This window comes from Acanthochromis polyacanthus, chromosome 13 (genome assembly GCF_021347895.1).
Source record: "Acanthochromis polyacanthus isolate Apoly-LR-REF ecotype Palm Island chromosome 13, KAUST_Apoly_ChrSc, whole genome shotgun sequence".
Lineage (NCBI taxonomy): Eukaryota > Metazoa > Chordata > Actinopteri > Pomacentridae > Acanthochromis > Acanthochromis polyacanthus.
Genome location: NC_067125.1, coordinates 15,957,663 through 15,974,367, shown reverse-complemented (window position 1 = coordinate 15,974,367; position 16,705 = coordinate 15,957,663). Strand labels below are relative to the sequence as shown.

Here is a 16,705-nt window from a genome sequence, read left to right as displayed (position 1 = left end):
CCTATAATCACCCTAACCTCTCTCTCTCTTTTCTTTTGTACTCTTCATGTGAAATTGGATCGCTGTAAATGGCTGCCCTATGCTTTGCCAGCCTCTCTTTAGCTGATGCCCTCTTCTTTTCAACTGAAGCTTGCCTGCAACAAAATACTAGCCAAGCCGCGCTAGACCCCATGTTCTGAAGGCACAAGGGTCTAGGCATGCTCGACAGGGAGGGAGTCGGGCTAAAAGGTTGTCTATCAAATCACTCTGCAGCAATTGGGTAGGTATACAACCAATCAACGCAATGAATAGGCTGACGTAGTTCCTAGAGCGCCGGATTGTGGCTAAGTCCCATTAGCTTCCCAACCACCGGAGCCAACTGGTATATTAAGGATTTGCCATATCCATTGGCATAAGTCCAAATACGTCTGTCTTCTCAATGAAACACTTCAGTGCCGTCCTTTGTTTATCTTTCAAGTTGAATTTTAGCTTCAGATCTTTAAGGGCTGGGGCCAAAGCTAACTGTTTATTGTGCGCCTGTTGTTTCTGTCAGAATCGTCGCACCTCTGTCGTCACTTAGTTACGCCCGCCTTCTGACTCTACACTTCATGGTGATTGGTCCGGCCAGTTTTAGGAGAATCCAACCTCGAGCCTTATGGAGGGTAACTAGACCCACCCTGGCAGAGAATTAAATTCGTTGCCGTGGGTTGTCTAGCGCGGCTAGGCTAACAAAATACCATTCTTATGTAACATTTCATTAAAAAGATAGAAATACAGAAAAGATAGACAGAGATTGTACTACTGCAAAACTAATCAGACAAATTATAGTAGGTTGCCTGTCCTGCATCCACACATTTTTTTGTGGAAGCATTAAATGAAACTGTGTAATTAGTGACCCCTGCTGGCTGGGTTGTAATAGCTGACTTATTACACAATCTGTTCAAAAAGTGTTAAATGTGATAAATATCATGTTATATATGGAAATGAACAAGAGATATTATACATTTCCCTCCTTTATTAGTCTGTTTCTCATCACCGAAACATTGAGTCTCTCCACCGCAACAGGCCCTCAATTGTTGCGGTGAATGATAATGGTGTTGCGGTGGATGAGTGACTGTAACGTTTTATGCTAACTGTGGAAGCACCATGTGGGCTAGCTAAACTTTTCTTAGCTGTTTGTTTTTAGACCAAAATAGGGTATATACGGATAAAAAAATAAAAACGGCAATTCTTTTCAAAACTTCAAAACTTAATGTTTCGGTAATGAGAACTAAAAAGTCGTGGAGGCACTATTACAATCAAACTTTTAACTTTTATCTGGAGAGATAGCAAATGAACTCCTTACCTGGTAGCCATCTTGAGTGTTACAGTCAGTACTGTCCCATCCAACAAAATTCCTTGCAAATGTAAGTTCCTTGAGGACTTAAACAATGATTGAAATTTGTTGCGGAGAATGAGAAAATTCGTCTTGGACACATTTCTATTCCTTATTATTTTCACTACATTTGCCACTAATTACCAAATTCTACATGCTTCTTCACTGTAACTGTTTATAGTATAACATGCATTAAAGTTTATTCTTTTTTATCTTTCTTAATTAATAGTATTTCGATCTCATAGAACCAAATCTAGTTATGGACACGTTGCGGTAATGAGAAATTTCGCCTTAAAAGTGAAAAAAAACAATAAAATTTGTATTAATGATGATCATTTAATATCATGAGCAAAATAGTATATAAAGATGTGTTTATAATGTTATCCTTATTATTTTGATAGCATCAACTTTTATCATAAAAATGCTTCATGACACCTCATGAATCTAATTTCGTGAGAATCACCCATGCCCCTTATTACAGTTCTATAATTTTCAGCCACACAGTGTCTTTGCATGTGTGTTGGTGCATGTGTGTTTGTGTACATACTAGTCCAGCTGTCTTGATTTCACACTGTCCACATATTGTTCCGTTCAGTTTAATTTTTCTTTGAAGACCACTGGTAGGGAGGTGAGGCGGTGGTAAATGTGGGACTAAAAAGAACAAGTACGCTACTGTTTACACTTGGCAAGGAGATCTAATTTTAAAATCATTTACCTTTTAATATTATTGATGTAATTGACTACCTGCATAATCCAACAGATAAACAAAGAGAAGGGAAGTTACAACAATACAGTATATACAGCACATTTTTACAACGATTAAAAGTTTTTAAAGGTTTTATGTCAAATCCATTAACAAACAACACACTTATACAGCTAGCTGGAATCTTCAGCCACTACTGTGGAGTGTATTATATTTAATAACAAGAAAGCCAAAGGCTATATCACATGTTATAATTATGACTAATAGCACACACTAAAGACTGTCCTTGTAAAGATGCATTAACTGTTGCTGTGTATGTATAACACATCACACCAGCACATTTTGAAACATTTTGATTCAAGGTGTGAAGTTTTGCCTCGGGCATGTATAAAACATTAATAATTCTGCCAAGGCTGGTTAATGGCTTGAGAGATCAATCTTTGACAAGAGAACTCCACAGCCTGGTGCCTATGATTGCAAGTATCCCCCATACAGTAACTGTGAGCAAAACACTGGAGCTTTACCAAGGTGCTGCTTTGTAGCTGATCTTGGTAATTAAGGTTGATGTGGAGGGTTCAAAGAAATTCAGTAAAGGGTCAAATTTCAGTGATTTTGAGTACACATCTGTGACAAGTCTACCTGGTGCATGTATCTGATATTTGAATCTCAAGCTGTGGCTGTCAATTTCTCACCTGTCGGTGTCTCGTCCTTCAATACTCGGATCTTCATTTTGCCTGCTGACAGCTGTTGAGGAGGCATACGGAGTTCAGCAGCAATAATTTGTGTAAGCTCTCAGCTCACTAACAATCCTGCACATTTATTTTGTGTTTGTATACTGTATGTAGATGAAAATGTGAACCACTTTCATTATGCAGCACTTCTCAAAACGTTACAAAATGCTTCACAAGGTTGAACCAAAATTAAAACATTTCATTTGCTTCTTAGATTGCTGAATATTTATACACTGCCCATCAAAAAAAAAAAAAGTTGCACACTGTAATATTTTGTTGGACTGCTTTTAGTTTGATTATGGCACACATTCAGCATGGCATCATTTCGATAAGGTTCTGCAGTGTCACAGCAATTATTTCTGTCCAGAATTGGATTAATTTTATGCCATGATCTTGCATTGATGAGATGATAGGAGAGTTGGACCGCTGTGCAAAGTCTTCTCCAGCACATCCCAAAGATTCTCAATGGGGCTGGGGTCTGGACTCTGTAGAGGTCAATCCATGTGTGAAAATGACGTCTCATGCTCCATGAACCCCTCATTCACAATGTGAACCCCATGAATCCTGACATTGTCGTCTTGGAACATGCCATCAGGGAAGAAAAACTCCACTGATGGAAAGACCCAGTAAGTTTTAGTATACTTAGGTAGTCAGCCGACCTCATTCTTTGGTTACATAATGTTGCTGGACCTGACCAACTGCAGCAACCCCAGATCTTAACCCTAACCCCCACAGGTTTGTAGGCACTAACCATGATGAGTTCATCACTTCACCCGTCTCTCTTCTTACCCTGATGCCCTCATCACTTTGGAACAGGGTAAATCTGGACTCATCAGACCACATTTTTTTCCTCGAAGATGATGGTTCACCACTGTCTTTCAGGTCTTAATTAATGTGTTAGATGGTTCTTAACCTGATTTTAGTAGTTTCAGAAATCTCCTTAGTTGTTTTCTTTGCTTGAAGCAGGCCAATAATTTGCCCCTTCTGATTAGCATCCTTTCCATGACCACAGGATATGGTTTTTGACACAGTTGTTTAAGAAATGAGAAGCTCCTCACCGCATCATCCATCCATCCTCTATACACCGCTTTATCCTCATTAGGGTCGCGGGGGGTGCTGGAGCCTATCCCAGCTGACTTGAGAGTGGCAGGGGACACCCCGGACAGGTCGCCGGTCTGTCACAGGGCTACATATACAGACAGACAAGCACACTCACATTCACACCTACGGGCAATTTAGAGTAACCAATTAACCTCAGCATATTTTGGACTGTGGGAGGAAGCCGGAGTACCCGGAGAAAACCCACGCATGCACAGGGAGAACATGCAAACTCCATGCAGAAAGATCCCAGGCCCAACCCGGGATTCGAACCGGGATCTTCTTGCTGCAAGGCAAAAGTGCTAACCACTACGCCGCTGTGCAGCCCCCTCACCACATCAGCTACAATTAAATAAGTTGTTGCAGCTTGTTACGGCCACCAGTATTGGTGTGCTGTTTGATTCTTGAGGTGGTGTTCCTGTTGGGCCTTTGTGTGGGGGAGAGTTGCATGTGTGGGTTCGGCTGTGGTCGTTTCAGAGTCTCTGGGAACCCAGCTGCCAGCCATTGCAGCTGATGACACCAGAGCTGACGACCTGCCCTGCAAACCGGTTCTCTCCGCCCTCCGGCCGTCCTGATTGGGCCACCCTCCAGCTCCCCTCCACCTCTGATCCAACCAGATGCAGCCTTCACCACACCTGCAACCTATATAGCTGCCACCATGCCATTAGTTTGGGTGGCTGGTATTTTGACCAGTCCACCCTGGTGTCACTTTTGTTTGTGTTTCGGTCTGCGGGTACGTGTGGTGGGTTGGTGGGTACCGCAGACACTTCGGTCGGTAGATACTCCTGGTGGGTTCTGCTGACACTTTGGGTTTCTGTTGGCGACTGCTACCTTGGTGTGGAGCCTATGGTGGGGCAGCGACTGGGGCTCCCATTCAGCAGCCTGCCACTTTAGTGAAGAAGCCATTCTGTGTTTAGTCTTTGTGAACTGTGAAATCAATGAGTGTGAGGCACCAGTATTGTTTAGTTCGTTTGTACACCCTTTGTATTAGTTTTTGTTCCTGGTGGTGGGTGTTGCTCCTGTAGTTCGGTTTGGCTAGGGATTTTAGTTGTTTTCTTTGTGTTTAGCTTAGTTACAAACTCTGTTAGCCTTCGTTATGTTTTATTCCATTTTTTGTTTTGGCAACACCCACCAGTTTTGTGTTTTATTGTCACTTTTACGTTCCTTTTGCTACTAAGCAATAAATCTCTTAACCTAAACCAATAACATCTGATTATTTTGTTGCATCCAGCCAACCCCTAGAGGTTGGATCGTAACACAGCTGAAACATATACATCACTGCAGTAGTTATCCAATGAAAGGCTCTCACCTGTTTGCTTAGTTTAATCCAGGTGACGACTTTTTTTGGACAGGCAGCGTATGGGCAAACAAACTAAAAATATCTCTTGAGTTTACTCTTTAGTTTTGACAACTGACTTGAATACAACAATTTGTAATACAACAAGTCGTTCTGAACACAAATTTTGTCTTTGTTACTATTTAGATTTTGATTCAAATTAGGATAGTCTATTCTGTGATTATTGCCTAATCAGTGAGAATCTTCTTTTTTTTCCTTTCTTTAACAACCATTTCACATTTAAAGGTGCTTATAAGCCTACAGGAGTTACTTTTTCTACTGTAAACTCAAAATCGTTAAAGTTTCTAATCTGTGATTTAGGGTGCTAATTTCTTGGATCAAGAGTTAGGGTTGCAAAGGGCAATTTTGAGTCCCATGTACACTGACAGCATGCTTTGGATATATTCATGACTGAGGGCACATGAAGTACGTAATACATAAATGCCTTAAAGCAGCAATTAGCAGGCAGCTATGACAGTGCAGGTAACCCTTAAGGTCATAACTCCCAAGCAATAGCTTCTTAGAGAAAGAATCAGGGCATTATGTGACTGCATTAGCATCAACAAGATGACACAAACACAAAGATAAGTTATATACACAAATTAATCTCTTATACATGCATCCAAAGATATATCACTAGATTTCGGTTGTACCTTTTGGAGTTTGTTCTCCTTGTTCTTCATGGAGCTGTTTGTTGGAGAATTGCTGCTTAAAGAACCACACTGTCCAGACGTCCATCTAAACCTTCCTGACTGTCTACATGCAGAGATAGACAGAGAGAGAGAAAATCACTTTTCTTTGCAAATCAACAATCTTGAAATACTATTCCCTTGAATTTCCCATGCATAGCTCATCAACTATATCATAACTAGGATTTCCAAAAAATGAAAAGAGAAGCTGTGAATACATCTGTTTCTGCCCTTGGTTTGATTTGTTTATCCTTTATACTCAGAAGGAGTCATTCTAAAATTTATTCTCCATTGGAGGATCTTGGTATAGCAGCAAAAATATAACAATCAAGATCCTTTATGAACACCAAAATGTAACACAGACACAGATACATACATCAAATAAACAGACATTGTTCTGGAAAAATTGTAATTATACTGTAGCTGAGAGATTTGGTATATCTGTTCATGCAGCAAACAGTGTCTACCAGTAAAGAACAGCAAATGGAGGAAATAGATTGTCTATATGTGTACACTAACTACAAAAACAAATAAATATCATCCTCCTCAAGTTCTACTTGACTTCACTTGATGTAGCTACAACCATAATACAAATAGCACATTTCTGTTCATTCTTGATTAGCAGGACAAATTTAACAAAAGTCAGGGTCCATATATCTCAATCCACTGAATAATCCAAGGTGAGTAAGCATTTAATTGTCAGTGCTGCATTTAAGGAAAAAGAGAAGGAATGTGGGGGACAAAATTAAGCATGAAAAAGGTATAATGGCACCATATAACTATATTTTCACTCATCACTATGTCTCTCATCTTAAAGCTGTCAAAAAATAAATGAAAAAATTTGGAAAATCATTTGGTTCCACTAAACGGGACAGATGCTGAATGTTTATCACAACTGGGCTCTTTTGTTGTTTAGCGGACTCAGAACATCTAGGAAAAACATTGCCACGTGCCTTTACATCCACAAAAAACTGGGTTTTGCCAACATAAATTACATGTCTAAAATTTCACAATGCTCAATTGAGTTTAAGAGAGGACTAGTGAGTGTCAGAGCCACGATCCCGGATGAAACAGTTCAAGAAATCATAGTAGTAGCTAGAAAAGACCAGCCTGAGATACAGCACAGAGGCCTTTATCCTGGCAGCACAAGAACAGGTCCCAAACACCAGACCCATTGAGCCAGCAATCTACATCGGGAGCTGAGATAGTCCAGTACACAGCAGCAGGATGCAAGATGCAAAATGGGACAGAGTATAGTGAGACACACAACCAAGTGGCTGGGACAATGTACAGGAACATCTGTGTCGAGGACACACTAAAAGTCCCCAATTCCCGATGGGACACACCACCAAAAGTGGCTGAGAACAACAGAGCTAAGATCCTATGGGACTTCAACTTCCAGACTGACAAGCAGCTGTCGGCTAACAAAAAAATCATAGTGATGGTTGACAAGAAGCAGAGCACAACAGTTGTGATAAATGTGGCAATCCAAGCTAACAGTAAAATCCGGAGGAAAGAGCACAAAAAGCTCAAGAAGTTCCAGAGGCTGAACTGGACCAGATGTGGAAGGTGAAGGCCAAAGTCCTCAAGTGGTGACTACTCTCTTCATTATGGAAATGCCGGCGTGTACAAGCCAGAGTAGCCTTAAATCTACCATCATTTCTTTAGTTTTTCACCAGCTGTTAAACCACAGTTCTGTAAGCAGATTTGTTATTCTGTGGGATACACTGATGCATAACGGGCATTACGTCAGATGGCATACTCATGTACAATACTCATAATAATAAAACTCCCATACAACACACCAAATATCTCTTTGTCGCAACATTAAATCATCTCACATTGATTAAGTAGTCATGCAGAAGAATGTCAGCAGTTTGGTGATATTTCAATGCAAGTAGCTAACGCTAAAATAGACTGCTAACTCTGTTTTGCTAAACGGTCAAAAGGTGGAGACTTAGTGATAAAAGCACAGCCTGTTTCAGAACACTCTCGTCTTTTGCTTTAGCACAAATATTTGGACCACCAGTGTCTGCAGTGTTTCTCAGCATAGTGGATTGATGTTAATTTAACCTCCAAGTAAGTTGTATTACATGGAAAACAGTGGGCAAACTGCAACAAAGACTATAGCAAGTGTGGTTTTCAGGTTTGTTTGTTTTTTACTGGTAATGGTGATGGTAGAAATACTGCATTATTATTAAATAATCTTATCAGTATTTCATATCAACAAGTACCTAAATGTAAGTACTTGGAGTAAATAATAGTGGATCGGTGCACTGAAGCAGAGTAGGTTCATCTGTTCAAACGGTTTTTGTAGGATGGTGGAATTAACAGCAAAGCTGAGGCCCAAAAAGCACATGGGTACTTCTTTGCTGTCCAGGTGGGCCAGCACAGTGCAGAGCACAATGGAGATGAGATCCTCTGTGGTTCATATGTGTGTCCTAGTTTTACATCTGTATATCACTCGCTCGAAGAACTTCATGACGGTTGAAGTCAGTGTTATTGGGCGACAATCATTAAGGCATGTCACCACTGATTTCTTGGGGATGGGGATGATGGTGGCAGACATCAGGGGGCGTGATGCAGGGAGATGTTAAAGATGGTTAGCAGATCCGCCAGCTGGCTTGGCATCCTCTGAGACTGCAACCTAGAATGCTGTCGGCACCTATTGCTTTGTGAGGCTTCACTCTAGGAAGCATGCTCCTCACTTCAGCTGTGATTAGACAGAGAGCCTGCTCATCTGTCTGAGCAAATTTCGTGCTTGGAGGACAGTTGTTGAGATCCTTAAAGTGTGTATAAAAGTTGATAATCCAATCCAGGAGCTTTCCGTGACTGTTGTTGGTCTGCATGGTTAGTTTGTGGCCAGTGTGGCCAGAGAGAGGAGACCCTGTCCCATACATCATGGTGACTCCTGTGTCACAGAAATGATATTTTCTCTGCATGGGTACATTTTGTCTTCCTGATCATGCAAGACAGATTCACACCGGCATTTCTGAGTTCTGCTTCGTTGCCAACTTTAAAAGCAGTGTCCCTGGTTTTCAATTGTATAGGTACCAAGTCAAGATGACAGTGACATCCTCTACACATTTGCTTATCTAGTTGGTTACAGTGCCTGTATATCTCTTGATGCTGACATTTTCTTCTGCGGTAGCTGCAGAGCTGAACATTTCTCTGTATTTTTCACAGCAATCCTGTATTGCTGGTGTGGCTCCCTCTGACTCTGACTTGTTTCTGGCAGGCTTGTGTCTATTGCAGCACTGCATGGTCAAAGAAGAAAAGAGCCTCCTGATATAGGATCGGTGTTAGAAACAGTGAAGCAGGTGAGGTAGTGGCTTTATAATTCCCATGGATTGTGGTGTAAACCAGATTGACCGTGGTGTCGCCTCTTGTTGGGAAGTTCATGTAGTGGTAGGATTTAGGCGCAACAGTTTTCCTCACACAAAAAAACAACCCAAACCAAAAATCATTAAAGGTTACAGGGATTATACCTATGCATGCAGACATACACTACCAGTCAAACGTTTGAACACAGCTTCTCATTTAATGTTTTTTCTTTATTTGCATGCCTATTTACATCGTAGCTTCTCACTGAAGGCATCAAACTATGAATGAACACATATGGAAGTAGCAAAAAAGTGTGAAATAAGTCAAAACAGGTTTTATATTTTAGATTCTTCAAAATAGTCATCCTTGGCTTTGATTACTGCTTTTCACAATCTTGCCATTCTCTCGATGAGCTTTATGAGGTAGTCACCTGAAATGATTTTCCAACAGTCTTGAAGGAGTTCCCAGGGATGCAAAGCACTTATTGGCCCTTCAACCCTTCACTCTACGGTGTCCAAATTTTTTAACTGGTAGTGTGGATGCAGGTGCAAAGGTGAACATGAACGCAAATGTGCACCCATTTGCTCACTTGCACACACACACAGTCATGCAGGACACTCCTGTAAGTTGCAGAAACTGAAGAACTGTGAAGGAATCCTCATTTAGATGAGAGTTATTCATGCTCATGTTGTTGAATTATTTATGCTATTTATGCTATTGTGATGTCGGGTTGTCTTTGAAAGAAGTTTATTTTGGACTAAGCTGGCAACCTGTCAAGGCCCAGGAACTCAGATTTTGAATCTGTATGTGTGTGTATGTGTTGGTAAGAGTTGCCAACATCCCTGATGCTGTCGCTGTGCTGTGCTGACAATGAGGGTGGGCGTTAGATAATCACCCTAGCGACATCACCTAGGCAACTGGACTGTCGCTAAGGGAGACAGTTGAGGCACACCCCTGTTGGTGTAGGATGACATGGTGTCCCCTCAGGACAAGCAACCTGGAGAGATAAAGTGTGTGTGTCTGTTTGCGTATCTCTGTGGACTGCATTAGCAAAGATCGCATCAACACATTGACTTGCATCCACACATACAACGTGCATACATGAGTAAACACACATCACAAAATAACAATATCCAAAAGTTCTTTTAAGAAATATTCAGGTACAGACACACCCTCACAATGTTACGAACACACATAAACAAAGACACTCACACACGCACACGTCCATCTCACTGAGTTAAACTATGAGACTATGAATTTAAACTGCATAGCAAAGTTCTTTTCAAACACTTTTAACCCTCAAGCGACCAAGTGGGGTCATTTATGACCCCAGCCATATAATTATATTTGCCATTTTTATATCTTTTATCCGAAAAATGTTTCCTAACATGAATTTGTCAATCTACTTGTCCTACAGCTGCTCATAGTTTTTTGTAGAGATCGGCCAACTGGTGTGACAAGGATAATGGAAACTTGTCTGGGGTCACTTATGACCCCAGAAAGATGTATAGGTTTTTCACTATTGTAGGCCTTAGCTTTATTTATTTATTTCTACCTCTAATCGCTATATTTCAGTGTTTTGCAGTGCACTATAGCTGGCAGACCTACATTTTTAGCCACAGCTGCCCTGGGGCAGACTGACTGGCTGCCAATCCACTCCTACAACCCCTCTGACCACCACCAACATTACACAGCATACACATTCATACACCAGTGTAAGTGGCAGCACTGGAGGTAAGGTGGGTAAAGTGTCTTGCATTGGACGAACGGTTCTGCCACCCGAGCCACAGCCGCCCCTAATCTAAACACTTCTCTGCATGTTACATTGCACACATACAGACAAGATGTTTGTGTAGATTTTGTTTTTATGCACTTTTGATTTACTATTGAGGAAACAAAAGAAATAAAGTTTTAAAAGAAGTGGCAGACAAAGCGTGTCTAAATAAATGTTATTACGTTCTTACAATGCGTCATATTGTTCATATGGTTTTACTTTAGCTCTGAGTCAAAAATGATTAAAATCCATGAATAATTATGGAAGGTTATTTTAGAATATCCACCTTAAAATGCAGTGGAGTGGAATAGGTAAGAAAGTACAAAAAGAGGCACTAAAGTAGACATATTCCTGTGTAAAATATAGTGGAGTCATAAATGACCCCAGTCGGTCATTTTCGTCGCTACAATAGCTTGGTGGCTTGAGGGCTAACTAATAATAACAGCATCTATGTACTTGTATGAGCGTGTTTGATTGCTATGGGTCCATGGTATGAATTGCAGTGGGCTTGTAATTTTAAGGTTAATGTCTGAATAAGGTTTAGGTAAGGATGAGGGTTAGACACTTAGCTGTGATGGTTAAGGTTGGGTATGAGGCTAGGAAATGCATTATGTCAGTAAGGATCTTCACACAAACAGATGTAAAAACATGCAATGCAATCAGAGAGGCGTGTAACAAAGAAAAATCAAGATACAAACATGCAGACACCACAATCTTACATTGCTGTACATCTTTCACTGAATAGTAGATAGCTGATGATACCCTCTGTGTCACGACTTTAATATTGGAAACAAACATCAGACACAGCACGAAATACCCCTTCATCAAAAACATTTCATTGAGGAGCACAATTTCACATTTGCTTAGAGCAAACTCATATTTCTAAACAATATACAGATATATCGCAATGAAAGGAGAAGAAACGGCCAGTGATTCAATGTTGACCTTAGGCAAACACCACCTGTCAGTCCTGGGTACACTCAAGCCTGGGACATATGCCCAAACACATGCATGGCTGTCACCTTTAACTGACCCATCTCACCAAAAGGGAGAAGTAATAACATCTGTGTCCACCACGCACATATGCAAATGCAGGCACACTTTGAAGTCTAATGCCAGATTAATCGCGTCTTCTCTCAATACTCTCTCAGCGTGAGACAAGAGGACGCAGAAAAAAAAAAAACAGAAAGTGACGAGGGTGGATAGAAACTTTCCGAGGGCAATATCAATTAAAATGGTACAAAAGCAAACATTTACACATTTTAGTCCCGAATGAGTCATGTCAGATCACAGGGTTAGATGAAATTTTAAAAAGAATAGGAATAAAAGATGGCTAAAAAAAATAAGCTACAGACAGAATAAGAAGCTCAGCAAAAAGACATCAAATGAAGAAATAAAAAAGAAATCTCAACCGTACATTTAGATGAGAGCCACTGTTCGTAAGCTGTAAGGCCTAAAGACAAAGCTACCTTAAATCTGTGACTCGCACAGGCCACAACAGAGAATGATGTACTGCGTTTGCCCCAAGCTGCTGCTGCTCTGGCTTTATTATCGCCTGTGTACCCTTCACAAACTGATTATACTTCCCCTCAGCAAACTGCATTTGTTTGGACGATTCTTTGGATGCATACATGAATGTGTGTGTGTGTGTGAGTGTGTCTGTGAAGCCCAACTCTAAGACAAAGATGAACAATTCATCTGCTCTGAGAGCTCTGCGATCTAACAGACAGCCAGAGAAAAACAGAGTGGTGCATAATACAGACACACAGTACACTGCACAGCCTGAGAATAAATCACAGCTTGAAAATCTACAGTAAAGGCTCGCCAAAGAAGCACTTGCTCTGAGAGGAAAAAACAGGTAAGTGGAAAAGCTTAGAGAAAACTCAGGTAACCTTCAAATCATTTATGAGAACAGCTGATTAACCGCAACAGCTAAACCTCCATCTTTGTCTGCTTTCTGCCACATCAGTCAGATAGGAACTAATGAGAAACTACTTGATCTTTGTCATTAGAGGTGTAAAAATAAATTGGTTCAATTTGTTAAGCTGGGTTTCACATCCAAAAACACTGCTGCATCACTACACACAGCTTTTAGACTAAAAGTAGGTGGGAAATGTAGCTACATTAATGTGGAGGTCAAATGTAAAAGCCTGAGCAGAGATTACAATCAGTCATATTTTGGTACCTAATTTTGCAGTTTACTCCATGACTGCTCCTCTTCAATTTGTGTATGGGCGTTTTCACAAAATCCTTTAAACTTTTTCTACTACTTTCCATCCTACTCTGCTCACTGTGTGCACTGTATTATGAGGAATGTCCGCCAACAGAAAGAAAATACACAACATATACTGGATATATAGATTAATGGCAGGCGGGCAATATGTTCAACTTGAAAGCCAGTTGTTAAATGTAAAAGGTACCACAATTAATTATCGCAGCCATCACAAGTGACACAGAGGACATGCTGTGAGTGACAGAGTCCCTGTCTCCCCGCTTCATCTGATCCCAAATGTGAAAGGTGTTAAAATGTTCTACTGTGCGCTCTGCACAGAGAAGACTGATTAGTGACATCATTTCACATGAAAACAAGCTAGCAAACCATTACTAATCAACAATGGCATGTCTGAAAGTAAAGGTTGCCTAATTTATTTTCTAAACAGGAAAGCAAAACCTGGACTATAAAAATCTTTCTAAATGTTTTTTTTTTTTTTTTTAGTTACCCGATACCTCACAGCCATCATCCAAAGCACACTATTTCATCTGTTTAGACTTTTAAGTTGGGGCAGCTGAGTCTTTCCCCCACCTTCATACACTCCCTCTCACACATACACAAACTCCTGCTATATATTTCTGCCTCTTTCAAGATTGCAAACACACAAAAGTAAATTCCTTCTCAAACTACTTATGGAGTATATTGCAATATTTCAAAGACACAGAGCTTGAATAGAATTCTTGCAGGAGACTTGAATGTGTCTTTACTGATTAAGGAACACAAATCAGAGGGAACCAAAAGAAGTGGCAGTACACTTCAGTGTTAAAAACACACACACAGCTCTTATTTATGGAATCCCGGTATCGGAAATACACACAGGCAGCCGGGCACACATCTTGTCATATCTTGGATGCAGTGGAGCAATAAATGTTGCAGTATTTCAGTGTGACAGAAAACACTGTTTACGTACTTATCATTTGTGCAGGCTCTACAAGATGGCTCTCTTCCCATACTAATATACAGCTTCTTAATTAGAGCGCCACTGATAAAACAAAGGAGTAGCCTACTCAAGGACATAAACACAAACAACACATTTGCCTAAATGATAAATATGCCATATATCCTAGTGATGATGTCTTGTGTGATCTGCAACAATATGTATTCATCACATGACAACAATGTCTCTGATCATACCACAACTCTGAATCACTGATCTTGTAGTTGGTTGGACTGCCTTTAAATGTATGTTTGTATGCATGTATATCCCTCTGGCATTTATTATTTGAAGGATTCAGTGTAAAAAATACACAATTTGCTTCTCCCTAAAGCTATCCCTGAGTTATTTGCTTGTGATATACATTACGTTATGTCCTCTATAACTTCATACAGGCAGTAGATCTCTGAATTATTAATGAGGTGAACTGGGAGCAGAGAACGAAACAATCTCATTAATAACCAGTGTTTGTTTTCATTCTGCACATTAATTTCCTGCTCATGCAAGCTGAAATGCCCCTAAATCAGAATTTTCTGGATAATAGTCATATTAATTGGCCATGTATATATTCTGTAATGAAATAGCAAATATTATTTTGTGTGCATGCATGCATGAGTTATCCAGTCCATTTTAAATAATATGAAGATGTGCATGTAAGATTTTTAGAATTTTTAATAGTGATTCACACAGAAAACAATTATACATTGGTATCATTTTTGAGGGCATTTATCTTCATTATATGTACACTATCCTATTCAAAAATGGTGTGAACACTGATTTGCTATCAAAATTGTTATTGCAAAATAGAGACAAAATGAGATACTGTGAGTTCCGTGTGTGTTGTGTTTACTGATTTTAGTCACATATACTACCTTTTGGAGATAAAAACAAGTTTCCATGATGCAAATTGTTAGTTTTATGTAAGAACACTGAATATATGGTAAGGTTTAGGGTAATTTAAGATTTGGATAAATGTTAGTCACAAGGAAGTGAATGTGAGTGCACTGTCCTTTTAGGTGATGGAGAGAGTGTGTATTTGGATGCCACCTCTCAGTGTGGCAGCCTTTTCGATATAATTAATTCATGCTTGATGCCATGAATCAGTCAAAGCAGACATGGCCCAGTACATCACTGACATATATTTACAACCACTTTTAGATGGTATTCATCACCTTTTGTATTACCCACTGCTGATCGTCAAAACAGGATAGACAAATCAAACAGACAAAACTCTTTCATCACAATTGCACCCATAATTTTGCAATTCACCAGTGCAAACTAGCACATACAATTGACAACCATGGTCAATTTGTACCGTGATTCATTTAATTTTATTACATGCAGCCCTGGCCTGTGATAGAAGACAAACATTTAATGTTCACCTCAAAGAACACACAATCACACAGTGTTCCTAGGCATGCTGAGCCAAGAGTAGGAGACTACAAAGATCTGTGTTAAATATGCAAAAAAAAAAAAAAAAAAAATCTCTGAAATAAACTCAACAGGATTTGGGGGGGGAAAATCATAACTTTAGGCTTCAGGTTTATAACTGTTTAACCCTATAGGTGCAAAACCACCAAGAAAATATATTGACTTCTAATCCACAAAGGTATTATTGTATTATTTGTCACAAGAGCACCTCATCTTTTTCTTTCTTTCAGATGACAGACGATAATTTATAACTACAATTTCTGACTGAAGGGCAGCTGCTTGCAATCTGAATGCTCACTGAACTGCATCATGGGAATAACATACGGTTCATCTGTTCTGAAGAGTGATTTTCACAAGCCACTGGAACAGCACACATATCTGTGCTGCACTAAAACTTTCAATGATAGTAAAAGTTACACTACATTTCACAGTTATCACTGACTTGTTCACACTTTCTTTTGCCGTTACTGTCAAGATTTTTTTTTAAATTAATATTTAGAAAAAGCACACATTTTACCACAATGATCTGTGAGGTTTTGTATATCCGCATGCAAATACATTTAAGAATGGTGAATGTTAATGTAGGACATGTTGCTAATAAATAAGAAAAATGACATGAAGTCAGTGGTCGTGTGGTAGTAAAGCTATGACTTTTCAAAGCCAATTTTAACATTAAAAGCTTTTCTTGAACTCCTTTTTAATGTCAGCCATCCACTTCAGTGAAAGGAAGTAGAGTTCCACACAAGTTGTTGCTCCACCGACCTTTAGAACAGTCTACTACATGTGCAGGAACCTACTTCATCTGTGAGTGGCTTTTTCACTTCTCTGACTGCTTCTTTACTCCTTCCACAGCAACCTTTTCCTGACCTTTATAGGAAGAGAAGTCACTGACCTCCCCCCTCTCTCATTTGGTATCCTTCTCCATCTATCTCTATTACTCAGTGTCTCTACTTTCTACATTGCTTGCTCTTTTACAGCTGTTGCAGCTTCCCCACCTCCTCTGCCTCCCGCAATGCATCACATCTCTCCATTAGACACCTGCTTTGTTCCCTATATTTT

At 39.9% G+C, this 16,705-nt stretch overlaps 1 protein-coding gene across 1 annotated transcript in view; it reads right to left on the bottom strand.

Moving 5' to 3' along the window:
• zbbx (zinc finger, B-box domain containing) overlaps window positions 1-16,705 on the bottom strand; it is a 68,255-nt gene that overhangs the window by 46,174 nt on the left and 5,376 nt on the right. The window contains exons 4-6 of the mRNA XM_051957856.1: window positions 5,876-5,978; window positions 2,750-2,801; window positions 1,902-2,005 (exon numbers count right to left, since the gene is read on the bottom strand). Coding sequence (XP_051813816.1) covers window positions 1,902-2,005; window positions 2,750-2,801; window positions 5,876-5,978 — 259 coding nt within the window. The remainder of the gene's footprint in view (window positions 1-1,901; window positions 2,006-2,749; window positions 2,802-5,875; window positions 5,979-16,705) is intronic.